This window comes from Megalobrama amblycephala, linkage group LG8 (assembly GCF_018812025.1).
Source record: "Megalobrama amblycephala isolate DHTTF-2021 linkage group LG8, ASM1881202v1, whole genome shotgun sequence".
Lineage (NCBI taxonomy): Eukaryota > Metazoa > Chordata > Actinopteri > Cypriniformes > Xenocyprididae > Megalobrama > Megalobrama amblycephala.
In genome coordinates this window covers 12242042-12269261 of record NC_063051.1, presented here as the reverse complement: position 1 = coordinate 12269261, position 27220 = coordinate 12242042, and the positions used below count along the sequence as shown (strand labels likewise).

The 27220-nt window shown below is 35.7% G+C and overlaps 2 protein-coding genes across 3 annotated transcripts; one reads left to right on the top strand and one right to left on the bottom strand.

Moving 5' to 3' along the window:
• Positions 1-63: 63 nt before the first annotated feature.
• Positions 64-5332, bottom strand: krt18b (keratin 18b). Of its 2 annotated transcripts, none has more exons than XM_048199321.1 (7): positions 4810-5332; positions 3230-3312; positions 2855-3011; positions 1200-1364; positions 995-1120; positions 631-864; positions 64-552 (listed from the first exon to the last, which is right to left on the bottom strand). In XM_048199321.1, the coding sequence occupies exons 1-6, from the start codon at positions 5248-5250 to the stop codon at positions 640-642; spliced, it is 1197 nt and encodes a 398-aa protein (XP_048055278.1). In that variant the 5' UTR covers positions 5251-5332; the 3' UTR covers positions 64-552; positions 631-639. The 2 variants fall into 2 exon arrangements, with proteins under 2 accessions (XP_048055278.1, XP_048055277.1); XM_048199320.1 differs by having other exon boundaries at positions 644-864.
• A 10847-nt stretch (positions 5333-16179) lies between these two features.
• On the top strand, positions 16180-21178 carry zgc:158846 (uncharacterized protein LOC100009654 homolog). Its single transcript, XM_048199319.1, has 9 exons — positions 16180-17231; positions 17995-18203; positions 18289-18349; positions 18465-18560; positions 18777-18941; positions 19700-19825; positions 20071-20291; positions 20372-20415; positions 20543-21178. The coding sequence occupies exons 1-9, from the start codon at positions 16953-16955 to the stop codon at positions 20746-20748; spliced, it is 1407 nt and encodes a 468-aa protein (XP_048055276.1). The 5' UTR covers positions 16180-16952; the 3' UTR covers positions 20749-21178.
• Positions 21179-27220: the final 6042 nt, after the last annotated feature.

The following is a 27220-nucleotide window of genomic DNA, read 5'->3' as shown; positions in this document are numbered from 1 at the left end:
ACTTCAAATAGGAAACTATTGTAAAAGAATTCAGATGTCTGTTCATGTTTGCTTGACTCCAAATTTCACTTAGAAAGCATGTTTTTATTTCATTACTGCTTTGACTTGGTGGAGAAGTTTACATTTCTCTTCACATTTCATTGTAATGGTTATGTTTGCTGTATAATTGTGCAGTGACATTGGAATTGTGCATTATAAAGACATAACTAATGTTTAAAAAGCTGCCTCTGTTGTTCTGTAACTCACATGTCAGTGTTAAGTCAGATTGTAGGGTGGAACAGGCTTTGGTGACTGCAAGTAATTACACTGTAAATGATATCATGTTGAAGAAATGAAATATGGTGAGAAACCAACTTGATGAACTTTGTTGTGTCCTGTTGAATAAATTGTCTAGACATAGTGGAAAGGGACTTTCAAATGATAATGATTTGCCACAGGTTTCAATGTGAATGCTATCTAAAGTTTGTTTTGAAGAGTCATTAAGCCCACATTCTGTCTGCTCTTCATCGCAGCTTGTAATATCACTCTTGGCCGTCTAGTGCATCCTGGAGTCTAAACAACAAAGAAAAAGTGAGTGTAAGTAAGTAAGTGTGCATGATACACTGTAAAATATAATAAATAAAGATTTACTTTATCTCATTACTTGAAGTCACCCCCATCCAGAAGTTTCTTGTAAGTGCTGATCTCTGCTTCCAGTTTCATCTTCATATTAAGCAGAGCTTCATATTCATGACCCTGCTCTGTGATATTTGACCTCAGCTGCCCCAGCTCAGCTTCAAACTGCATTATGATGTTATTGTACTTCTCCATCTCTGCGTTTGAACGCATCTCTGTGTTCCGGAGGGTATCCTCGAGTGACGCTTTCTAGAAAGGTTGGCATCATATATTTTTTAACATGAACTTCTTATTTTATTAAAACTTCAGCTTTTATAGATCTGAAATATGATATCTGGAATCTAAAACATTTATAAAGTGGCATGTATGTGCACGTTACCAGGCTTTGTTGGGATGCAAGCTCTATTTCTAGTGTTTGAATCTGCCGCCGAAGGTCATTAATCTCCATCTGAGCACCTTGTAATGCCTCTGTGTTCTGAGCTACCTGCACCTGAACTTCTGACAACTAAGAAGAAAGAGTTAGATGGTTAGATTGGTGAGATCATGGCAAAATTGTTGTCATGTAGTGGTCAAGGGTTCTGTACCTGAGATTCATGCCACATTTTGAGTTCTTCTGCATTTTTGAGAGCTTGTTTTTCATAGTTAGCCCTCATTTCTTCCATCACTTGAGACATATCCTGGCCCTTGGGTGCATCAACATCCACCTGAACGCCTGACTGGGCGATCTGGTTCCGCATCTCCCCAACTTCCTGTCAAATTTGAACAGAAAAGAAATCTGAGAAATTTTGCCTTTCAGCAATATGGTGGTGGTTTTTCCTGCATTTCGATGATGTTAATATGTCGTTGAAGTAAAAACACACTGTGATCAATTTAAAGGCCCCAAAATTTTTTTAAGTTTTGTGTCTTTAGTCTATGTCTGTTTGTTATAAATCTATCTATATGCTGGCTTACCTCTAAATCCTTACAAAATGAACTTTTAACAGTTGTTGTTTACAATTTTCGAATTTCCCTTCGGAGAAAATTCATCTGACTCATTTTGCACTACACAGATTCTTCTACAGTTAAATGCCCTCTACACTGTAAACAATTATTTTCATAATTTATCACAACATTTTTCTTTTGTCAAATCAAATTATATAATTAATGTGGTTCAGATAACATAATATTTTGAGTTTCTGTTGAATAAACCAATCACCTTCCTTCTATTAACTCAAATTTTTAATTTCAATGAACTCAAAATATTAAAGGAACACTTCCACTTTTTTTGGAAAATAGGCTCATTTTCCAACTCCCCTAGAGTTAAACAGTTGAGTTTTACCGTTTTCGAATCCATTCAGCCGATCTCCGGGTTTGGCGGTGCCACTTTTAGCATAGCTTAGCATAGATCATTGAGTCTGATTAGACCGTTAGCATCTTGCTCAAAAATGACCAAAGAGTTTCAATATATTTCCTATTTAAAACTTGACTCTTCTGTAGTTACATCGCGTACTAAGACCGACGGAAAATGAAAAGTTGCAATTTTCTAGGCCAATTTGGCTAGGAACTATACTCTCATTCCAGCGTAATAATCAAGGAACTTTGCTGCCGTACCATGGCGCTGCGTAATATCATTGCGTCTGCTGCACCCATGGTACGGCAGCAAAGTTCCTTGATTATTACGCCGGAATGAGATTATAGTATATTGGCCTAGAAAAACGCAACTTTTCATTTTCCGTCGGTCTTAGTACACGATGTAACTACAGAAAACTCAAGTTTTAAATAGGAAAAATATTGAAACTCTTTGGTCGTTTTTGTTTTTTTTAGCAAGATGCTAATGGTCTCATCAGATTCAATGAACTATGCTAAAAGTGGTACCACCAGACCCGGAGATCGGCTGAATGGATTCAAAAATGGTAAAACTCAACTGTTTAACTCTCGGAGAGTTGGAAAATGAGCCAATTTTCAAAAAAAAAAGTGGAATGTTCTTTTAAGGCAACCAGGTAACTTCTTTAAGTTACACCAACAATTCTTTTTTACAGTGTAGAATTAGCTCCCTGCAAGTTGCAAGTCATGATTCATGAATAGGCAAAAGCTTAGTTTGATTCGTCCCACCTCAAATTTCTTCTTTAAAAGTAAATACGTCAACACAGGAAAGAAAACTGAGCTCATCAAATTATATAATGGGGTCTTTAAGCTTAATTAGAGATGTGAGAATCTCCTTCTTTGTGTATTAAGTGGCTCTTGTGCAATGGTTGTTTACATTTTCATGGTTTTTCTTGAGGAAGAGAAGCTCTTCTTTCAAAGACTCAATTTCACCCTCCACATTCAGGCGTCCAATGTTGGTGTCATCAATGACCTTCTTCAGACCTGCAATATCTCCTTCCACGGACTGCCTGATGGCCATCTCATTCTCAAACCTATAACACACAAGCATAGCCTTTCAAGTAATGCACTATAAAGTTTCTGTGTGCAAGTCAACAGTCCTCTATCACGCATCTGTCAAGCTGATGATTTCTGGCTTGTCTATTTTGTGATTCTAAAAATGACTACATTCTCAGAAGCATGTTCCTTTAATTCCGAATTACAAGATGCATTTTTAAGATGCTTGTGGTGTGGTGTAGTAATGGAAACTGACTTGACTCTGAAGTCATCCACAGCCAGACGAGCATTGTCAATCTGCAGGACAAGACGAGCATTGTCCACAGTGGCATCAAACACCTACAGGCAAAACAAAGCACATATTTCACCAAACAAAACCTGTTTTTGACATTCAGCCATCTTTTTTTTTTTCCTGTAGCGAAAGATGAGATTTGTCAGATGGTTTTAATTACAGTGTTCTTGGAATGAGGTTCAGATGAATGAGTTCTTATCTAATCAAGTGATTACCTGGAATCAGATTTTGCTTTATTGAATCTTTCTTTATCAAACTCTGGCGCATGAAAAGGTCTGAATGAGCAAGACAAAAGGCAGAATTTTTTTTCAGTCAAACTTGACGGGGTATTTTTTGTTTATTGCTATGAATGTGTGCATGTGAGAGATGTGTATGTCTGTATGTATACTGCATTATCTAGGTGTGTAGAGCAGAACATTTGAAATGGACTAAGTTTGTCTATGTGCCACATCCTGCACTGGTGAAAGCGGAAGCTGGTACACGTTATCACGCGCTTCTGCTTATCAGACCTGGCTGTCTGAAATGTCATAGTATTTTTAGTAAAATTAATTTTCCTAAATGAAGAATATAGCAATGATTCTTCTTAGTTTAGGGATTTTGTATTAGCTCAGTTCTCTGCTTTTCAGTATTGCTGCAATTAAGGAAAAGATTACACATTTCTGAACTCAAAATGCTCTGTAATGACTCAGCCACATGTGCTATAAATGCTGCAGTTCTTCATTGCATTCTTGTTGTGTGCGAGAGAGTGCTTTTGTGACTGTGTGGATGCATGAGTGTGTGCGCGTTTGCTTATCCCACATCTGTTTTGCGTTATGACTTAGAGACTCTGTAGGAAGTTTCAGCTGGCTGTAGTTCGTCAAACAATCTTCTAATGCTTTAGATACAATTGTGAATGTTTTATTTGTGTTGACCGTTGTCATGGTTGCACAGATTTTAAAATCAAATTTGAGGGTTTTGAGGAATTCCCTCAGTAGTAAGCAGAATGCATTTAAAGAAAAGCAGAACAAGCACAAAAGAAAGAAGAGAGGGAGAGAACAGGGCGTGTGCCACACCCTCCATTGAGATGAACAGAAATCTGATCATGCTTTTTTTCTCGTGAACAGTATGAACAAAAAATTAAGAACACTTTTTTTTTGTTAATATATCCTTAAGACATTTAAGAGGCATAGTTTTTGTGAGTTTCCGGAACAGAAAAAAGTTACCTCAAAAATTTCTTTGTTGATTTTATTCAAGATATTTTTTTTACAATGCATTTTACATAAATTGCAATATGTCTACAGTACACTACACTATAGGAATTCTTGGTGTTTTGCTGAAATGAATATATAAAATTGCTCTTTTCTGCTTGTGAAAAACTTTTACATCACTTCTAAGTTTTGGCTTTTCATTTCAGTTCAAAACCTCTGGTTTCTCCTCCTCCTAACATAAACTGCCTGCTCTTTCTCAAACTCCCAAATGCTTCCTTTTGCAGCTTGAACACCCCCACCAAAAGGAAAACACAGACAGACACATGGAAAGCATATAAACCCAACTATGTCTCTCACCTTCCTCCTCAGGTCATCCAGGATGGCGTTGTACTTGCTGTAATCGCGTGCTTCTGGTCCACCTTTCTCCAAGGCCTCTCTGATCTGCATCTCCAGTTTGCTGTTCTCCTGCTCCAGCCGGCGCACCGTGTCCAGGTAAGCGGCCAAACGGTCATTTAAATTCTGCATCTGGCCTTTCTCATTGCCCATGACAGGCCCTGTGGAGCTAGCAGTCGCCCTGAGGGACCCCCCTGCACCAGCGCCCATACCGGCAGAGCTCACCCTGTAGGCTGTGGAAGAAGAAATGCCACCACTTCTAGGGGCCGAACGTAGAGACATGGAAGAGACGGACGAGATCCTGGTGCCTTGTCCACCTGCCCCGCCGTACGTACTGGCAGCACGGTGTGCGGGCACAGAGCGGGTGAAGGACATGTGAGAGGCCTGAGGTACGTAGAAGCTCATGGTGGTTGAGGAATGAAGTACTGGCTGCGGGAGAAAATGAGTGTACGCTGAGGGATGTCAACCCTTGAGAATCACAGGAAGAGAACTGTGCAGCTTATATACCCCCACTAAACTCTTTCAGTTCCTCCTTTTCTCTCTCTGACTCAGACACACGCATACTGTCCAGCTAAGACCCTGCCCACATGGTCCGTTTTTTCTCTTACTTTTTTTTTTTTTTGGTGTTCTCTAACGCCCTTCCCACATCCTCTCTCCCTCCTTTTCTCCCTCAATCTTACCCCTCTGCCTCCCTCCATCTGAACCCAATCCCTGAGCTTATCTGGCCCCAGAACATATATGAGATGCAACAAGATACAGCTCATTTTGTGCTTTCAGTCCCACAATGCTTTTGTGAAAGCTTAAATAACAAATCAGGGGTTGAGAAAGAAAACAATTGTTTAAAAAAAAAGAAGAAGAAAGGGTGGGGGTTGGGGGGTAGATAACCTCAAAATGTTATAATGTACCCTCAAACCAACATTGGCCCACAATGACATTGACAAAAACACACTGACACATTTCAATAAACATCTTTATATTTCACAGTATAAAGTCATACAGGTATTGAACAAAATGAGAATTTTCTTTTTTTGGCAGAACTATCCCTTTAAAACATCTAAAAACCACTATTTTTATTCATGTTTCTGCAAACTGCAGTGCTATAAATAGTTTGCCTTGCTTTTGGCCTTTTAAGGTCCTGCTCAAAATTACGTAACTGTCCAAATATGTGATGTTCTATGTTTAAAAAAAAAAAACATTGATAAAGTCCAAACACTCCAAATAAATTGGGAGTTGTATAAAAAACATGGTGGTAAAAGCAAAAGCTCAAGATAATGTCTTAATGTTTGGAGTTCTGTGAATGAGAAACAGTGTGAACCTCCACTTACCAGGTTTAAACTTTACTATTTTGGTAACAATTTTGCTATATGAGACCAAATTCAGCAAAACTCGGAAAATATGCAAAACTGTAGTCTTGGTTGCAATGTGGACATAAAACATTGTTGATGCTGTGCAGTGTGTCATGGGTTTTACCCAAGATCTCACTAGGATCATATCGAACAGTCTGACAGGAGACAATAATGTAAAGGACAATGAAAACTCTACAGTGTGTCACAGGATTTGAAATCTGAGAATGGAAGAAAACAATAACACAAAGCTAATTGTTGTGATGAAGAAGTTGCTTTGAAATGTCTGTGATCCAAAGAAAAGGACACCCAGATGCCTAACACACCTAGGAGGTAAAAGAAACCTGAGGAGTTTACAAAAGCATTTTTGAAAGGTGATCTTTCTTTCTTTCTTTCTTTCTTTCTTTCTTTCTTTCTTTCTTTCTTTCTTTCTTCCTTTCTTTCTTTCTACCCTCCCCCTCTTTTATTTTTAAAGTTACCATTAAGTTACCATTGTAAATTGTAATTTTTTTTTTTTTGTGAAAAGTATATAGGGTCAATAGGGACCCGAGGTTTGTAATAGTGTATTTTTTTCTGCGCAACAGTAATTGAATCTCTGATGACTCAAGTGCAGTTCATCTTTATTTCTCAAGGTGGTAATGTCTGATACACAATGATGATGTGATGTTTCACTCATAATTACTGCAGACATAAAGCAAAAGAACATATAACAGCCAAGTACTGTATGCGATCAAATTTAATGTCACGGTCACTTTATGGTGGTTCTGGTAGAAGAAGCTGTCAGCAATCAAAATACTGATTTTGAAGATGTTGACAGTAGTTTTGAGAATATGGTTGAGATCGCAAATATGAGCTAGATTTTGAATGTACTGCAGAAATGAGCTCTGCCAAGGACAGTGATAATGGTAAAAGGGATCTGCTCCAATCTAAACTTTCCTACTTCCAAAAAGAAATGAAATATGCTTTATTTTATTCTTTTGTAATTGATATTAAAGTATCAGGAGAGTTTTATACTATCATGGCTGTTAGAGATCCATCTGTGTTTGATATAGATCCGGGTCACGAAAGACCCGAATATGTAATAATGATTGGCGAAACATTTATGCATTTATGCAAGGTTAACATGCTTATCCAAACTTATTACAAACTTTCAACGGGCATAAAAAAAAAAACCTGTCTCACTTTTTTCAATTAAATACGTAGTTTAAAATACCTGATGTAAAAGGCAGCATGAGACTGAATTGATTTCTCATAGAACGTTTCTCTGAGTTGGATCAGAATCTATGCTAACTGGAATTTTTCTGTGGCTATAGTACTTTCTCTGTGTCAAAAGTGTAATCTGCAGTGTCTTTGTTTGGATGGGATGTCCATAGATTCCAGAGAGATTTGGTTACCAGATGAGTCATCAATCCCATGATTTCCGAGAGCTCTGAACACAAATCACAAAACTACCCTGCAGGGGAAAAGTGCATGGTTTGTTCAACCCTCTCTTCTTTCTTCTCTCTTCTTTATGCTTTAAGTTCCCTGCATGCTCTCTAGCTAGAGTTTTTCTCTATATGCACAGAAGTACATTGTCATATTCAAAAGCTTGAAAGAGTGTTTGTTTCAATCATAAACATGGCAACCTAATGTGTGTGTTTTGTTGTACCAATCTGTTTCCTAGCAACAGTTTCAGTTCCTTTTTGTGGCTTCGTCAAAAATGCGATGTACACATCAACAATAGTCATACTGAGATGCATCACTTTAATCAGGAGGATAGAAAGCTGATCATAAGAAATTCTGTTTACAGCCTTTCCTCACTTCATTATTGAATAATTTCCGGTCAGTAGCTTAGTGGATGTCACATGTCTGAATAAAGATCTGCCGTGTGTTGATAACGTCTGCAGAGCACAGACAAGCCATCATGGTTTACAAATGAAAAGTCTAATGAAAAGTTGGCAGCCACAGCTGGCAGATAGTGAGCAGACGGGGTTATAGAGGAAAAGACTCACCAAAAAGCAGGAAAATAGAGGGACAGTGAGTCACACTCCCAAGTGAAGGAATTTTCACCACCCTGCCCCCTTTTACAACATGTGACCACCCCCACTCCTAAACTCTTTTCCTTTATTTCTTTCTCTCTCACGCACAAACATGCATGTTTTATTTCTCAGTTACATGAATGCAGTGTTTAGGCTTATTACTTAATAGGCTTGGATTTACATTTATTATATTTATGAAAATCTGCAGCTTTTTTTTAACTCGAAAAGTCTCGTTTTTAACTCATCTGACTCAAAAAGGGTGGAAGCACATTTTTAGTTGCACCCATTTCCAGATGAAACTGCATTTGCATTTGCATTGGCTCTGCGGTATGTAGCAGGAATGAAATAAATGTCCTTGGCAATCACATTCAGCTCAACTTTTTATTACTCTTTTGTGTTTGTATTTTTTTATTTTTTATTCATGTTTCCATGCAGTCGCCCTCTGCTTACCCATTCATTATCTGCAACTCGGACGTACTCAGGAAAGTGAAAATAAAAAAAGAATAATGGAAAGAACAAGGAAAGGAAAAGCTGAATCCTTCAGCAAGGGGAAACTGGAATCAGATTTTTGATTCACTTCCAAACCAGCATTGCTTGTCGAATGTGTTTTAGCTGTACGTACACCCACTGTTCAAAGATCTGAAATCGGTAAAATTGTTTAAATTGATACTTTTATTCACCAAGGATGCATTAAAGTGATCAAATGTGACAGTAAAATTACAAAATTATATATATATATATATATATATATATATATATATATATATATATATATATACACACATATACTGTATATATAAACACATATATATAAATAAAAATCTATTTCAAATTAATGCTGTTCTTTGGAACTTTCTATTGACCAAAGAATCCTGAGGGCAAAAAAGTATCATGATTTCCAGAATGATTTCTGAAGGATCATGTGACACTGAAGCCTGCAGAAATGGCTGCTGCAAATTCAGCTCAGCCATCACAGGAATATATTACACTTTAAAAATACTTTAAAATAGATTTTTTCCCCCCCCCTGTAGTTTTAATCAGACAAATGCAGTCTTGGAGAGCATAAGAGAAAAAATGAAAAATAAATAAATAAAAATTGCACCGGCCCCAAACCTTTTAACGGTAGTTTGTATAAGTGAGTACAATGAGAAAGTGAAGACGAAGGTTCTCTCATGTCAGAAGCTGTCAGAAATATACACATCAATGGCCACCTTAATGATACTTAATGATAATAGGATTGAATATGATGACAACCCTTTGCAGAGGGAATGTGTGGCATGATGAGCAATGGTAATGCTAATTATAGGCTAATCATTATCTCTATTTGCATAAAGAAAGATGCTGTAGTATATGATGTTTATAAATGTGCACTCAAAAACACACAAACACAATTAAAAGTAAATATTTTATTTCAACATTTGATATACAGACATTGCAATGTTAATTATGTGTCACTGAGATTTTTAGATCATGAGTCATCAAGTTGTCTGTGTCTAAAGCAAAGATAGAAGACTGTGAAGTGTGTGATTGGTACGGGTGAGGTAAGATGTTATGACGGATTAGTGGAACAGACACACCCCGTGACATTTAAATTGATCTTTTCAGCAGATTAAGAAATCATTTTCATAATAGGCCTACTTCAGTTGGTGAGAAAAGGCAAAAGAGGGTGAAGCTACAGGAAAATGACGTCCTGACAACGATTGCCACCACAAGAGTGCGCACAGACCAAAACCTTCACTAGCTTCTTAAAATTCATGGAATTCTTATGTTGTTTGCAAAATATTTTTTATTTATACAGTTACATTTGAATGGCTGCCAATGTAGGAAGTTGCTTTTTGCCCACAGAATAGCGTAATCTACCTAAAAGGGTTATTTAGACCTTGCTAACCAGCTAAACCTTAACCCCTTTTTCTAAACCAGAAGTCCTTCAACCCATTCTGCTGTTGGTGTTCTGTAGACAACATGCAATTCCAAACTCAGCCACTAGGGAGTGCTAAAATCCGCTACAAACTGGGGAAACACAAAGCAGACTTGCCAGAATGTCATTATTTTACCACTAGCACATGTTTTTACTCAGCTTTTTTCCACTTCAGCATTTCAGTATGCTAAGGCTGGTTGAAATGCAACATGTTGCAGTCATCTAACATTACATTGCTTGAAATTTCTCAATGTCTCTTTATTACTGTTTTGCAACTGTTCCCACTGTGGCATAGAGGTACATGGATGTAGTAGGCTAGGCTGTATTATAATTTGTCTTTGTCCATTACGTTTATTAGCACAACACCTCATTGTCTGTTTTCAGTCCCTCTTACCTGAGTACTGAACAACTCCCTCCTTCAGTTCAGCACCTTGTAATTACAAAGAAGGCTTTCTCCTTTGGTGAAACATTTATCCAAAAGCAAACAGATGTTGTGCCTGCCATGACATGGCTGTCACTCATGAGCCAATTGTTTCTTATTAGTGTTGTCATAGATTAACCCCCTGATGCCCCAAAAGGGAAAACCAGTTCTGGTGCAATTCTCCTTTTTAAAGATCTGTTTTAACGACAGTCACCTGTTTTTTGCCTTCAGGACACCACACCCTTTTTCATATTACAGGAATACAGGCAGTGTGCATGAAGGGTACACTGCTGAATTACCAGAATCATACTGCTGAAAATTCATGTCTTAAGCCAGCAGCAACAGGTCACCATTGGTTAGCTGCTGGTTTGGGCTTGTTTGTGGTCGTTACACTCTAACTCGAATGAAAGTGAATGACACGCATTCCAGGAGTTGTCAGAATCAACATGAAGTGGTAGAAAGTCTTCAAGGAGAATTGTGTTTATTATTACACCATGTCTTGTCCATCCCAGTTTTACTTAATTTTATGTGGTTTATTTAGGAGTAGAATGAATTTACTAACAGTTATTAATATAATTATATTATTCATCAATAATTAATATATTCTTGATAAATAATTAATCACTCTTCTCACTTAAACCCATGTATTCATGTCATGATTTTAATCATTTATTAGTTTTACAGGCTTTGTGTGTATTTGTTGAGAGGTGACTGAGGGTCTGACATGTCAGAACTGTAGAATTTACTTCATTAGACTGGCGTCTTCCCAAGAACAGATATGAAGTTATATTGTACTTCGTTTATTGATATTTTGTGTGTGTGTGTGTGTTATCATGTTTAATCATTAATTCCAGAGAGAGTTTTAGTTTCGATTTATTTCTTCTTTTTTTAAATTTTGATGTGCATATATATTCAGCTTTGTCATCACAGGAATGAATTACATTTTGAAAATATATCCAAAAAGAAAACTGTAAAAATATTACACAACATTACTGTTTTTATTGCATTTTTGATCAAATGAACGCAGCCTTGGTAAGCATAAGAGACTTTTTTTTCTTTGAAAACATTAAACATTAACACTTTTGTTCAATAATATATATATTGCTATAGCTATATAGTATGTATAGTCAGCCGTATAGTATGATTTATCTCCATTTTTTCCCTTCAGGTTTCTTTGTTGACTGTTGTGGCCCTACAATGTTGGGTGCAATTTATTTATTTATGTGGTCACAATGCACACCTCCTTAGATCAGTTTTAAATTCTTCATCCCATGTTAGGTCGGGTACTAATGGTGATTTGAAGGTTTTGGTAGTCTAAGAAAAGAGGCCAGAATTTGTCTGTTTAACTGCCAGTTAGTCCCTGCTGGTATGCATAGTCTTGCATAGTAATTATAATGATGCCAATAACTTGCAATATTCCTGTAAAATGCAACTTGTTAAAAATAATTTCTCATTTTGTGTATCATATGTCTAGACTGTCACATCTTATCACATACAGTATGCATACAAGTTGTTTGTTGAATTGCAACTTGAGTTCCTCTACAGATTCTATCTGAATCCTGCTGTCTAGCAAAATAACTGAAGTAACAGTCATTGCACTTTTTATATCTAATCTTACAAACGAGCGCCACGTCTACTAATGTCTGTCTACCGTAGTGAAAAAAAAGTATACTAAGTATACTTGCAGCAAGACTAATTATTAGTATATTTCAAGTGTGTTAATGATTAGTTCATTTAAAGTGTGCTATTTTGAAACAATTAATTTTGTACTAAGTATATTTAAGTTGAAATTAAGTAGTATTAAAATACAACTTTAAGTATATTTAGTATACTTATGTGTACTAAATTGGAACAACTTCAAGTATACTTAGTACACTTTAAGTATATGTCTGTGTAGGGACTAATTACATGCTTGATTAGTGATATTAAAGTGTACTTAATTTGTGTTATAACAATACTTTGTGTTATAAGTATACTTTGTGTTATAAGTACACTTTATTTCTGTTATAAGTATACTTTTATTTGTGTTATAAGTATACTTTATTTCTGTTATGAGTACACTTTGTGTTGTAAGTACACTTTATTTGTGATTTAAGTACATTACAAAATAATTACGAGTGTCTTCAGAAAACACAAGCAATATACAATGAATATATTATTTTACAGGTAATAGTATATACTGTATGCGCAGTACCTTTGGCTTATTCCAAATATTAAACATTACACACTTTGCAGTCAATAACAATACACTTTGTTATTACTTATACTTTGTATATTATAGTCAACATTTGAAACAGATCAAAACCTTTAATCAAAGTTGTCCTAACTGTTTTGATCCACTTCAAATGTTGACTACTATACTCTGAATTACATAATCTCACACAATACAGTTGTGCTACTATTTAAATACAGTTTAACACATTTTCCCAAAGTTGAATGCATTTGTTTTCAAGGCCATTAAAATAAATAAAATGTAACAACATCACTAATGAAGAGACATATTTCATTGACAAATCCAATAGTTTTTATTTAAACTTAGATTCAGCAAAACTTACCATGTTTTTCATTAAAGAACCCTAACCCTAACCCTCTATACACAAATAAAAATTACACATTATATTCCATTTTCTGATGAGCTTCTCATTGTGTCTGATGGCACAATGATGACCGCAGAGACTCGTGAAGAACAGCATCTGTTGACAGAATATACCAAAGATATAAGACAGCATGTTCAACTCTTTATTCACGTTTACAATAGTCTGTCTAAATCCTACATTGAACCAATACTATTTTTGAACAGTAAATGAGGATTAGCAGCAGGGAACTGTATCAGAATGGCATGTCGATATTGTTTTCGGTACATAGTCAAGCATACAACACTTTATGAATTAATATCGTACAGAATACGGGCCGATTTGACCAATCATATGAATGTTTTGGTGCTGCATACAAACATGTGCCATAAAACACCACACACAAACTCAAAAAGGAGATATCAAGCCGAAATATCGCTCTCCGTTTGTTAAAGAAAATAAAATAAAGTTTGTTAACTGGTAGACTACAACTCACCTCCCAATAGCAGCACTTTTCTCCGGTTCTTTCAGGATCGCGTAGGCCATTAGATTAGCCGGTTGTCGTCGCCATCACGGTCAGTCTGCGATGTCACTTGATTGAACTGGTCAGAATCCCCAAGATTGAGCGATGTATTGCGCTTTCAGTGTTTTATTAAATAAATTATACATTGCGACATTATACTTCACCTGAGTGACTGAACGAGGGGATTCAGACAACGACCGTGACGTCAGCAGCTCTGATTGGCTGAAGGCAGTGAGCAACAAAATCTGATTGGTCACAGACCAAGTTGAAGAGACATTTGAATTCCGATAAGTTTAACCACTCGACATATTTTTTCGCATTACTTGTGCTGCTGGTGTGTTGTTTAATATAGATTTGTGTGTATGACTGTAAAATGATTCTGCCACTGTAAACTTAATAAACATTTACACATATTTGGAAATTGTATAGGCTACACTGCATATACTAAATGGGCTTGTAATGCATTCATACTGAAATAAATAAGCACAAGTAATATAATGAATTCCAAGGATGAAGAAGTAAACTTAAAAATATACTCAAATTTAACATTAGATACACTACAACTTCAGGATATTAAATCATGTATTTTTTAAATAAACTTTCAGTGCATTGTTACAATGATCATTTTCAGCACACTGTTAAAATATACCTCCAATATATTTTTATAAAGTGCAAATAAATACACTTTTAAAAAATAAACTGAACTTACACTTCAAGTATATTTTTCTAAAATATATTTTTTGGAAAATATACTAAAGTACAATTATTTTAAAGTGTGTTAAAAGTTGCATTGTGAAAATATGATACTAATATACTTTTTATATATTTAATGATAGTAAATTTTTTGTTAGTATATTTGCAGTGTACTATAGAAAAAGGGAATATATTTAAAATACAATAAAGTATACTTTTTTTTCACTAGGGTACACCGCAAATGCATGATTTTAATAGTTTTCTAATGTCATGACAAGCCACTCACAATCACTATACCAGCGTTGTCATATTTCTCTCGTCTATAGAGAAAAGACCAAGAAGTAAAAGGAATCAACTGCCTTTAGTCTGTATTAAACAGCATTAGTAGAGGAGAACTGGAATTCGTTTTTAGTGGCACATGACCTTCATGAAAAAGGGGAACAAAAGATGCCACAACATTTTTATGACAATAGTACATAGATCTCTCCTCTATAAATCTCACTAGGTAACAACATTAACATGATACACCTACATACCCTTTATATTACCCTTTATTTTAATGATCCCCTTTAGACATTCTGTTGACCTATAGTCAACTTTCTCTCATTAGTATTAGTTGAGTATTAGTAAACTGTTAGGGTAGGGTTAGGGTTAGTCTCAGCCTCAGATGTCACGCCCACAGACCGTTGGCTGAACGTCTAATGCATAATATGGCACACTTAACTGGAAACACTACAGGATTTTCAAAGTCATCATCTAGTTGGTTGAATTCTACAGGATGTCCGGGAGACATGTGTGTCGTGTTCTTTAACGGTCCGCCTGGAAACAAATGCCGTGATGCCAAACCCCCTCATGGAAGAAGAACGCCGTCATGTTTACAACTTTGACAATGAGCGTGTATCAGGATCAACTAAATGCTGGATTTTCAAAGTATGTGAAGTTTGCAGCTCCTTTGTTGCAGTAAACATTCTTAAATAAATAATTTTTTAGATGCACGCCGGTCTGTTATTGTACGGACATTGACTTCACACCCCTAAACATGACGCAGAACAAAACAAACTGTGATTGGTTGTGTTACATGTCAGTCATAAGGCCTGGCTACACAAGACTACTTTAGGGTTAGTAGTATAAGGGGTTAGGGTTTGTATAAATTTGTCTTGTAAAGTTACTTATAGCTATTAGAATGTCTGTTGGGGGACCATCAAAATAAAGTGCTAGGCTACCGTTATTTAGACTTGTCTTTCTTGCACTATTGCACCTCTTGGGCAAGCTGTCATATTTAAAGGGAGAGTCCATCCATTCCTCATGTCATTGTAAATGTTTATACATTTCTTTCATTTCATTTGCTGAACACGAAGATATTTTAAAGAGCGTTGGTAGCCAAACTGTTTTGGTCTCTGTTAACTTACATTATATATTGTTTATTGTTGATAGGAACCAAAACTCCTTGGTTACCAACATTCATCAAAATATCTACTTTTATGTTCAGCAGAAGAAAAATAGTCATAAAGATTCAGAATGACATGAGGATGAGTAAATGATGACAGTCTTTTCATTTTTGGGTGGATTCATCCTATAATAGGTGCTATTATCCAGGGACTAATCATGTCTTTCTTGCTGATTCATAGTTTATAGATCACACATCTAGAAAAAAAAAAAAAAAAAAAAAAAATCTGAATGATTTTTCACATATTACATTCTTAATTAAAATGTCATTCCATTAGGTACTCAATTAAAAATAAATTCTATGACAAATCTTTATGGAACAAACACAAAAAATTCTTTAAATTGTGTTATGTTAGTAGTTCAAATATTTTAAACTAATATAGTATATTTGTAGCCTATATTGAGAAAGTGTGTTTTATTTTGTAGTATACTATGGCATGGAGGTAACATTCAAAGGGTTGGCTGCAGTAGGATGACTGTAACAGATATATACATACAGCAGTTACAAGTCTTGGACTGTTATCTTTACAACAAGTTGGATGGCTTTTGTCTCCGGAAAAGTACAACATACAACCAACCAAAGGAGTGTTTGTGTGGAGGTGGCTATGAGGGGCCTTGTAATGAGTTTAAAGGGTAATTGTTTTTGCAGATAGTGGGAACAAGCTCAAGTCATCAATTAATCATTCATCCTAATTAAAACTAAAGTTGTCAAATATCATACATGAACACTCATATAGTGGTTATGCACACTCATGAAATATTATACACTTTATTTTGTGCAATTATATGTTTTTTGATTCTTAATTATTGACATAATATTTTTGGCTGGCCTTTGATTCATTTTCTCTGATTCTGCATCTTCTGTTTCTGTGCTCTCATGCCAATTAAGAATGCGAAATAAAAGTAGATTTGCTTCATGTTTTCGAGTATTCCAAGCATTTCCCCTTTGCTCAGGGATCGAAGTGAAGCAGTTAATGTATAACAGTGTGATTGTGCTCTTGACGTTCAACCCCATAACTTTCCAAACATATCTTGAAAATTGTTCCTTGACCAATAATAAGCTGGTCTTGAGCCACTCCCTGCTTTCCATATAAGAGTTTGAGGGCACGTCTGTCATCCCACCACTCATTCAACCCCTCAACATTCTGTTCTCTCCAATTCTGACTGCAGAGATGCTGAACACGAAGAAAACCGTGAGGTCATACAGCAGCCACTCCTCAGCAGGTGTGAGCAGGAACAGGAGGAACCCCCTCACCCGTTCAGGGATGGTTTCGAGGGAAGGTTGGGGCTCCAGTCCAGATATCTCCCCTCCAATTACAGCTGTAAAGGTCAATAAAAGTCTTCTGGCACCTCTGAACCTGGAGATTGATCTGAACATCCAGGCCATTAGGACTCAGGAGAAAGATCAAATCAAGACGCTCAACAACCGCTTTGCTTCATTCATTGACAAAGTAAGTTACTTTCTTCATCTTGTCTTCATTATAACCTTTGTGTGGACCTTTTATATTTATCTAACCGAATGCATGTGCATATGGTTTGTATCCTGTTGTGAGGAAGTGATGTGAATGTGATAATGCATCAGTAACAATATAGGTCCAGTCATATCAGTGTCATATTTTATCAGGACCCCCCCCACTTAACTGACTTACCTGAAGGGGCAATGTCCATTCTCTGCCATAAACACACCTTTGTCGTTTTTTTGGGCAATATCAGTTTACTATCAGCGGCCACTCCTTTATACATGCATGCCTTTATTGAAAACACACACACTTACCTGTGCACACAACTATCTTTGAACTCGCATAATCTGTTCAGTAAAGAACAGAGAGATATTTGCACTTAGGCTGCATTTAAAAACATATTACATTCCATAGTTTACAGAGAAGTACAGTGTGTTACTGTTGTTTAACATTACAATTGTTCGGCTTAAGAAACATCTTTCTAAAACCACTTATAGCAGATAGAAACTCCATAAAACAGTTTTTAAAGTTATGGGATATGAACATTTTCATTTTAATCTAGGTTCATGCCATTGTAATGACTAAGTTTATCACTCACAGCCTTGTTTTTATTTGTGTTAAATTCAACATACCCTGACTAAGGTTTATTCATGCCCATGTTGTTTGTGAACTACCCATATGCATGCATTATATTTTATCATAAAAAACTGTAAAATCGCTCTTTTTTTTCCACTGTCTTCTTATCTTTCCCCAGGTGCGCTTCCTAGAACAGCAGAACAAGATGCTGGAGACAAAATGGAGTCTCTTACAGGAACAAACCAGCCGCCAATCCAGCATTGATATTATGTTTGAGACTTACATTGCAAATCTACGTAGACAGCTGGATGATCTAGGGAACAAGAAGCTGCGTCTGGAGTCTGGCCTGCAGGACATGAGCAGCCTGGTAGAAGACTTCAAAAGCAAGTGAGAACATTGGAAATGTTTGCACGAATCTTGCGTGTTTGTACGTTAAAACGTTTAAACACAAACTTTATACATTTCTCCTCAGGTATGAAGATGAAATCAACAAACGCAATGATTCTGACAATGAATTTGTGCTGCTTAAAAAGGTCAGCACATAATGTAAAAGTGCACACAGATCAAATACTTTCAAAAATTTTGACAACTAATTATAAATATCATAATTCTATTATTAGAAATATATTTTGTGCATGTTTATGTTAGGATACCGATGGTGCATACCTGAATAAAGTGGAGCTGGAAAGTAAACTAGATGGCCTAACAGATGAGATCAACTTCCTTTGGCAGATTTATGAGGCGGTACAATTCACTTCCTTCCCATTTCTAATAAATCTTTGCACAGTCACATAATACACTTCGCAGATAGAATTTATTATGTTAACTGATAGTAAAACATAACTCATTACAGCTTATAACTCTTATCGAGTATAAGCAATGTAAACATTCATAAATAAATGAAGGCATGAACAGGATTCAGAATGAGTGTTTTCAGAAATTCTTGTTTCATGTGTATAGGAATTGCGTGAGCTCCAGACTCAGATCAAGGACACGTCAGTTGTTGTAGAGATGGACAACAGCAGAAATCTGGACATGGACGCCATTGTGGCTGAAGTTCGTGCTCAGTACGAGGACATTGCCAACCGCACCCGTGCTGAAGCAGAGAGCTGGTACCAACAGAAGGTAACTTAAAGGGGTGGTTGATTATAATTTCACTTTTTTTTTACTTTAGTTAGTGTGTAATGTTGCTGTTAGAGCATAAACATCATCTGCAAAGTTATGATGCTCAAAGTTCAATGCAAAGGGAGATATTTTTAATGCTGGAATTGCACAAAAGATTAACATGAGGGCACATGCTAGTCGATGAGCTGAATCAGCTCCACAACAACTACATAAATTTATACACTAACCATTGAGAAACGTCCAGATGCAATCTAAAAGTTGTCTCTCCATCAGTGTCCGAATCCAGATTGAACAATGTAAGGCTGAACACCGTTACTGACAATCGTCATTTTGGCTACGAGAGATTCTCCACCTTTTGTTGTTGTTGTTGAGCCACCAAAAGCTCGAGCTGTTAAAGCTCCGCTCTCTTCTGGAAAGCAGCTCATTTGCATTTAAAGGGACACACACAAAACGGAATGTATTTCCTCACCCCCAAATTTGACAAGCTATCATAAATGATCTGTGAGGTATTTTGAGCTGAAACTTCACAGACACATTTTGGGGACACCAGAGACTTATATTACATATTGTAAAAGGGGCATTATAGGTCCCCTTTAACTTTCTTGCATGGTGTATATGCATGTCAGAAATCACACACTTTTAAACATGCTTATTTTATTGCATTGTAAAATAGGAGCTTTTCTAAATATGCTATAATTTTTTTTTTTTTCTGTGTTTTTGTCTGTACATGAATGTTCATGTGTGCTATAAAATGTTAGTATGAAGAAATGCAGTTGACAGCAACCAAACATGGGGATAACCTGAAAAGCACAAAGGCTGAAATTGCAGAGTACAACCGAAGAATTGCACGTATACACTCTGACATGGAACTTATTAAGGGACAGGTAAGAACTCTATTCAGAGTAAACTGTCAAAAAAAAGTATAATACTTCAAAATTTCAATAAACAACTCACAGCATGATTTTTGGTGACATTTAACAAGAATAAAGCAAGCATTCTTTTAGTAAATCTAGGTAAAGTGTATTATATGTGAGTTGATCCTATATGATCTCAATTAATCCCAGTTGATCTCAAGTTTTATATGCTAGGGTGTGGAAAGGATGTAATCTTTTGTCTCCACTTATTTTAGCATTCAAACCATGAGATGCAGATCAAAGAGGCAGAAGAACGTGGTGAACTAGCTGTGAAAGATGCAAAACTCCGTCTGCAGGAGCTGGAAACAGCTCTTCTGAGAGCTAAACAAGATATGGCTCGACAAGTGCGCGAATACCAATCATTGATGAACATTAAACTGGCTCTGGACATTGAGATCGCCACCTATCGGAAACTCCTGGAAGGAGAAGAGAGCAGGTGGGTGCAGCTTGAGACATCAGTGCTTGTTTATTAATATTATGAAACTTGGAATGTACTTTTTGTGTGTTCCTTCACAGACTATATAGTTCATTCCAGACTTTCTCCATCTCTAAACCAAACTGTGAGTTTCTTTAGACAATTTTGATATACATATATACTTTTAGAAGTATTTCACATCAGCTACCCACATATGTAAGATGCTGCATTTGAACAGCTTTTGTGACAATTTTATGTCATTTTTTTCTTAGCGTTGAACTACGACCTTGAAAGCAGCCATCTGTCCTCCCAAAGTGCTGGGAAAGATGTTCATAACACAGGTCTGGTTAAGAAGGAAGTCACGATTGCTAAGGGTGATAGTGCTAGCAGCATCACCAGCAGCACTGCCACCATTACCAAAAGCACAAAGACCACCATCATCACCAGTGAGACAGGGAACAAACTTGCAGATATATAGGATAATAAAATAAAATCTGCAGGCAAACTAGAGGAGGATGTTTTTGAATGACGAATGAACAGATGAAAGGATTGTCTTGTGCAGGGTCCAGGATCAGGCTTTTATAGGTTGGCCTCCACCACCTTCCCTGAACTCCATTAGCATGTTGAGTTTAGTATCTGTTGCTAAGGTGTGGCAGATCAAAATGAATTACAGTTATACAGTATATCATATTCAATATGTAGTATTTTTTTATGGCCCTACGACAAACTCATATATTTTCTTATTTCTATTTTGTTCCCTATAACTAAAAATGACTTAATGTCTATCACTATGAACACAATCAAAAAGTAGGAGAAACATCCTTTGTGCACATTTCTGATTACTATTAAGGCCTATATTCAAATAAAATGAATGCATCAAAAAATAAATGAATACTTTTCGACCTTGAGTCTTTTATGTGTTTTATGTGCTCTAGAAAGCCCTAACACTGATGCAGCAGAAATAGACTTTTTGTTCCAAATATGAAGAAAATTTATCAGCAATATGTGACTTTATAGGGTCTGCTTGACGGTGATCGTGATTTTACCAAGCAAAACATGTTCCTAGATCCAAAGATATGTATATGTAGATGTCACATTTGACCGCTCCAGACGCGTTAGCGTGCCCGCCATCTTATTCACAGTAAGAATCAATGATGACAACATTGCATAGCTTCTGGTTGTGAAACTGCCGAGATATAAATTTCCGAAGAAATGGGATAACATTTCACAGGTGAGAATGTGTTGGTTTGTGTTTTTATATGTATTAACTCAATATTACAGGTTTTTATACTATGGTAAATTTTTAATGTCGTGTTAGCTGACTCCTTGTCTTGTTAGTTTAGCAAAATCATCTGCTGAAGTCTATTGCAGATAGATATCCATACATGCGTCAGTTGCAGATGCAGTCAACTTGCTTTCAAGTGTTCACAGACCGGTGTTTTGAATGTTCCAATATGGTGGACGGCTTACGTATGTCGGCCCACAGGAACAGACACTATTGAGGAATCTGTGTTTATATATCTATGCCTGGATCCTGGAACAACATTCCAATCAACCAATCTGATTGGTGGGACAAGTTTACAGTTTAGTCACATTTAGGCTTACAACCAGGGTTAGGTGCTTCTACATCAGTGTTATTCACCTATCATTTCCCTCTGATTTTAGGGATAAGTTATGGGTAGAGTTATGTTTACGGGTAGGAATAGAGTGATGCGGGTATGACATCAATTTGTAGGCCAAAACATGGAAACGAGTTAGCATTTTAGCATTTCAATGGGATTTCAATTTCAATTTGGTTAAATTTGGCTGAAATAAGGTCTGTGTTGCTATAACAAGCAGCTAAATGGGATTACAGAGGCTGTCAGATTAAACATCATCACGGCGAACAAGTAAACTCAGTCTGCGTTTACAGCCTCGTTGTGCTTATAATTGTGTTCTTATAAACTATTCTGACTGAAACTTTCTGGGAAAATGTTTTTAAATAAAAACTGAATAAGTTTGCGGAAGCCTAGTTACAGTGACGTTGAAGTCGAGCAACCATGGTGTAGTTCATTTATAGCCTACATTTAGCTTTTTACTTCTGGCGAATGTATTTAGGCTTCAAAATTCATCAAAGTTGTGTACATCTGTGAAAATTATGCTGATGAACAAAATGTGTACGGATCATAAACTTTTGTTAATCACAGTGATTGTGATTAACAACAACAACAACAACAAAAAAATCCTATTGGGTTTTTATTGAGGGAACCAGTGTGATGCTAACAGCCGATTGGCCTACAAATTGACGTCATATACGTGCACCACTCTATTGGTTTAGGACTACATTTTCAGAAAGTAATGTTGTTCCAGGAAAAACAAAATATGTTTATCCAGGAACATGTCTTACTCTGCAAAATTATGGTGAAATTAAGTGGTCTAGATTGTATCTATCCCTTCAGTCAATTCAGTACATTTATTTAATTAAAAATACAGTAAAAAACAGTAATATTGTGAAATATTATTACAATTTAAAATAACTGTGTACTACTTAAATATATTTGACAAAGTAATTTATTCCTGTGATGCAAAGCTGAATTTTCAGCATCGTTACTCCAGTCTTCAGTGTCACATGATCCTTCAGAAATCATTCTAATATGCTGATTTGCTGCTCAATAAACATTTATGATTATTTTCAATGTTGAAAACAGTTGTGTACTTTTTTTTTCAGGATTCCTTGATGAATAGAAAGTTCAAAAGAACAGCATTTATCTGAAACACAAAGCTTCTGTAGCATTATACACTACCGTTCAAAAGTTTGGGGTCAGTAAGAATTTTTATTTTTATTTTTTTGAAAAGAAATTAAAGAAATTAATACTTTTATTCAGCAAGGATGCATTAAATCAATCAAAAGTGGCAGTAAAGACATTAGATTTCAGATAAACACTGTTCTTTTGAACTTTCTATTCATCAAATAATCCTGAAAAAAAATATTGTACACAAATATTTTGTACAATTGTACACATTAAATGTTTCTTGAGCAGCAGATCAGCATATTAGAATGATTTCTGAAGGATCATGTGACACTGAAGACTGGAGTAATGATGCTGAAAATTCAGCTTTGCCATCACAGGAATAAATTACTTTGTGAAATATATTCAAATAGAAAACAGTTATTTTAAATTGTAATAATATTTCACAATATTACTGTTTTTACTGTATTTTTAATTAAATAAATGTAGCTTTGGTGAGCAGACAAAACTTCTTTTAAAAACATTAAAAATCTTAGTGGTTCCAAACTTTTGGACTGTACTGTATATATATATATATATATATATATATATATATAACATGCAAAAAACATTTCACATCTCTGCTGTTCAGCATTTTACTTTGAATTTGCCTGTTTGAAGGTGAACCTTGATGGCACTTCTATTCTAAACCAACAGGAGGGGTTGTTCATAGAAAAAAGTAACCAAGAGTTTTTAACTTTTAAATTGTAATAATAATAATAATGTTTTATTTATTTAGCGCCTTTCAGGTAAGTAAGTTGCTATATAATATGAATACATATAAGTATACAGTCAGTATACAACATGTAATCAACCAGATAGAACAGACAAAGAAGGTTAATCTACATTAATCTACTTTCAAAAAACAAGCACAGTGCTGGAAAATTGAGACAGACAATCAATTAACAAAACATAAAGTGAATAAGTGTGTTTTGAGGGCAGTTTTAAAGGTCTGAAGAGAAGAGATATCACGAAGGTCTAGCTTGTTCCAAAGCTTAGAAGCTGATATGCTGAAAGCCCTACCACCCACACTAGATAGACGGAACTTGGGTACTGCAAGCAAGTTTTCAGTGCTCGATCTCAGAGTATGGGCAGGGACATAGGGGATAATCATTTCGCAAAGGTAGGAAGGTGCTAAACCATGATGAGCCTTAAAAACTAGAGTAAGAATACTGTTAAATTCTTACTGTTAAATTTAGTACATTTAGAAACTTTATTTTTGTACTCAAGAGTCCTGGCTGGTGCAGCAACAAATAATAATGCTACAAAAAAAAATGAGTAGGGGGGAAAAAAAATGAAAAGACCCAAATTCAAATGACAAGAACATTAATAATACCTTTAAGAGAGAGAGAGAGAGATTGAGAAAATGCTTAGATTATCTCAGGAAAATGCTCTTTTAACATAAACTTTAATAAAAAAAACGCTTTTGCACAGATTAATGTTGGTGATTATTTTAAATCGAATGTGATATCTGCAACTCTGACTGTGAGCAATAATAAGTACAACACTGAATTTATGATTACTGTGAAAAATGAGTCAAGATGAAAAGATCAAAGACTTGTAGAAACAATCTAAAATAGCATGGTTGCATGTTTATTTCATGTTTGCATTTGTTAAAACTATTGGTTAGGTTTAGGGCAGGCTTTAATATCTAAGTGATAAGTTATTTGCAAATGCAGAGCATTAACCATTTAGCAACACTCACTAGACATTCATTTCTGATCTGCCATGATAAAACAACTGACGTAATAAATTGTTGCCAGATTATCGTTCATATTACTGAACGCAGTTTGAGTGCCACTCACTATGAAAGCTTGTTTTCGCCACAGTAATAATAATTAAAGAAAAGATAACTGCGACTTTATATCTCACAATTCTGACTTTTTTTGTGATATCTGCAACTCTGTGAGTAGTCATAACTGCATTTATGACAGCGTCTCCTCCTTTTTAGCTAACACTGCCCTATAAGTGCTGCAGCCGTAAGGGAATTTAGACTCCACACCTATGAACTGGTGTAAAACTTAAACTGCTCAGACCAGACTAACCTAACCCTTCACAATCATTTCAGCACTATGTAATTATTTTACAAATAACCAATTACTTCCACAAATCTATTAAGTGATTATGTATTTATGTATGCACCCATGTATTTAGCTAAAGATACTGACATTGATAGAAACTGTCCTTGTGGTGATAAATGGTCCTTGCGGAGGGGACAAATCACAATAGGTAAGTACACTGGAATTTCTCAAGTCTTGCCGCAACATGCTCAGAGCTATTATGTTCAGTTTTATGAGCACTCATTGACTCCAGCTGTGCAGTTATTTAGAAGTTATTACTACGGTGAGTTAAAAGCAGTTATGGCAGGTATTGTTTTCTGCAAGGTGAGGTAAGAAAAATGTATTTAACCCTTGCAGAAAATACCACACATAACAACAGCTCAGTGTATGCGTGATTTTGGTGACAAAATGTTGACACATGTTTGCCCCAGGTGTTTAACCTTGTTCCTGAGTTGATCCACACCTATAACACACCCAACAAACCAGTCCCCTAAGATTCATATCTTCCCTCCCCCACCCCCTCTTGCAACACCTTTATTCGCTCTGACTTTCTGCGATCAACGACTGCAATCTGTTCAAGTTTCTCCTTGTTTGACCTTTCACTCCTCCCTTTTATTGATTTATCATAGTATTTTTCTATAATCTCCTGTCAAGGAGTTAAAAAAACCTCTCTTTCTTTCACTCTCTCTATGACATTCTCTCTCTTTCTGTGCAGGCCTCAACAGGCTGATACTTTTTTGCAGATACCAACAGAAACTCAAGGGATTACAGGGCTGATGCTCTGGTCAAGCCTCTCCATAAGCCTCCTATACATCTGCACATATTGTCACATATTGCTCCTGAATTTCATTTCCCATTTATGGATAAGAATTTAATTAAATTTTTTGGGGTTATCAAGGTCTCTAGTTACATTATGCAACAGTCTATTGAGTAAGTAAGCACATTTTACAAAAGATGTGTGCACACTGTAAAAAAAAAAAAATGATTTAAATAATGATTTGTTATCAGAACATTTTTTCTTTTGTCAAATCATCTTAAATAATGTATGTGGTTAATCATCTTAAATAATTTATGTTGATTAAACCAATTGCCTTCATTGCATTAACTGAAATTTTTAAATTCAATGAACTCAAAATTTTGAGGCAACCAGGTAACTTACTTTTTTAAGTTAAACCAACAATTCTTTTTTACAGTGAATACACATGCAGAGTAGGCCTAGGTTGTTTATTTAAAAATAGCTGCAACATATCATTAGTGGCCATTGGAAAAATACTCTTCTACCTACATTTTTGAAAAAAGAAAAGAAAAAGAAAAAAATCTACATACAATTCACTGCAGTTTCCAATATTTGCACCACAATACCAGCTCCATATAGCCTATAGCTTTTCTGACATAGTAAAAACACTTCATTCTGTCATTTACATAGTACAGCACTTAATTTGTGTTTCCTTTGAAAAATGAGTCAAGATAAAAGAACTCAAAGACTTGTAAAAACAAGCTAAAATAGCATGGTGTCATTTTTATTTCATGTTTGCTTTTGTTTAAACATAGGTTTAGGGGAGGGTAAGTGATAAGTTATTTGCAAATGCAGAACATTACCATTTAACCATTTAGCGACACTCACCAGACATTCATTTCCGATCTGCCATGATAAAACAACTGACGTAATAAATTGTTGCCAGATTATTGTTCATATTACTGAATGTAGTTTGAGTGCCACTCACTATGGAAGCTTGTTTTTGCCACAGAATAGAAAAAAAAAAGATAACAGCGACTTTATATCTCACAATTCTGACTTTTTTTTCCTCACAATTCTCAAATTGCAAGTTCAGATATTAACTCACAATTAAGTTATAAAGTCAGAACTGTGAAATATAAACTCACAATTCTGACCTTTTTCTCTTAATTCTGACTTTTCTCGCAATTGCTAGTTTTTTATCTTGAAATTCTGACTTTTTTTCTCACAATTGCGAGTTTATATCTCACAATTCTGACTTCTTTTCTCACAATTGTGAGATATAAACTTGCAAGTAATAAAGTCCAATTCTGAGGGAAAAAAGACTTACTTTTTTTTTCACAATTCTGACTTTTTTTCTTGCTATTATGAGTTTATATCTCACAA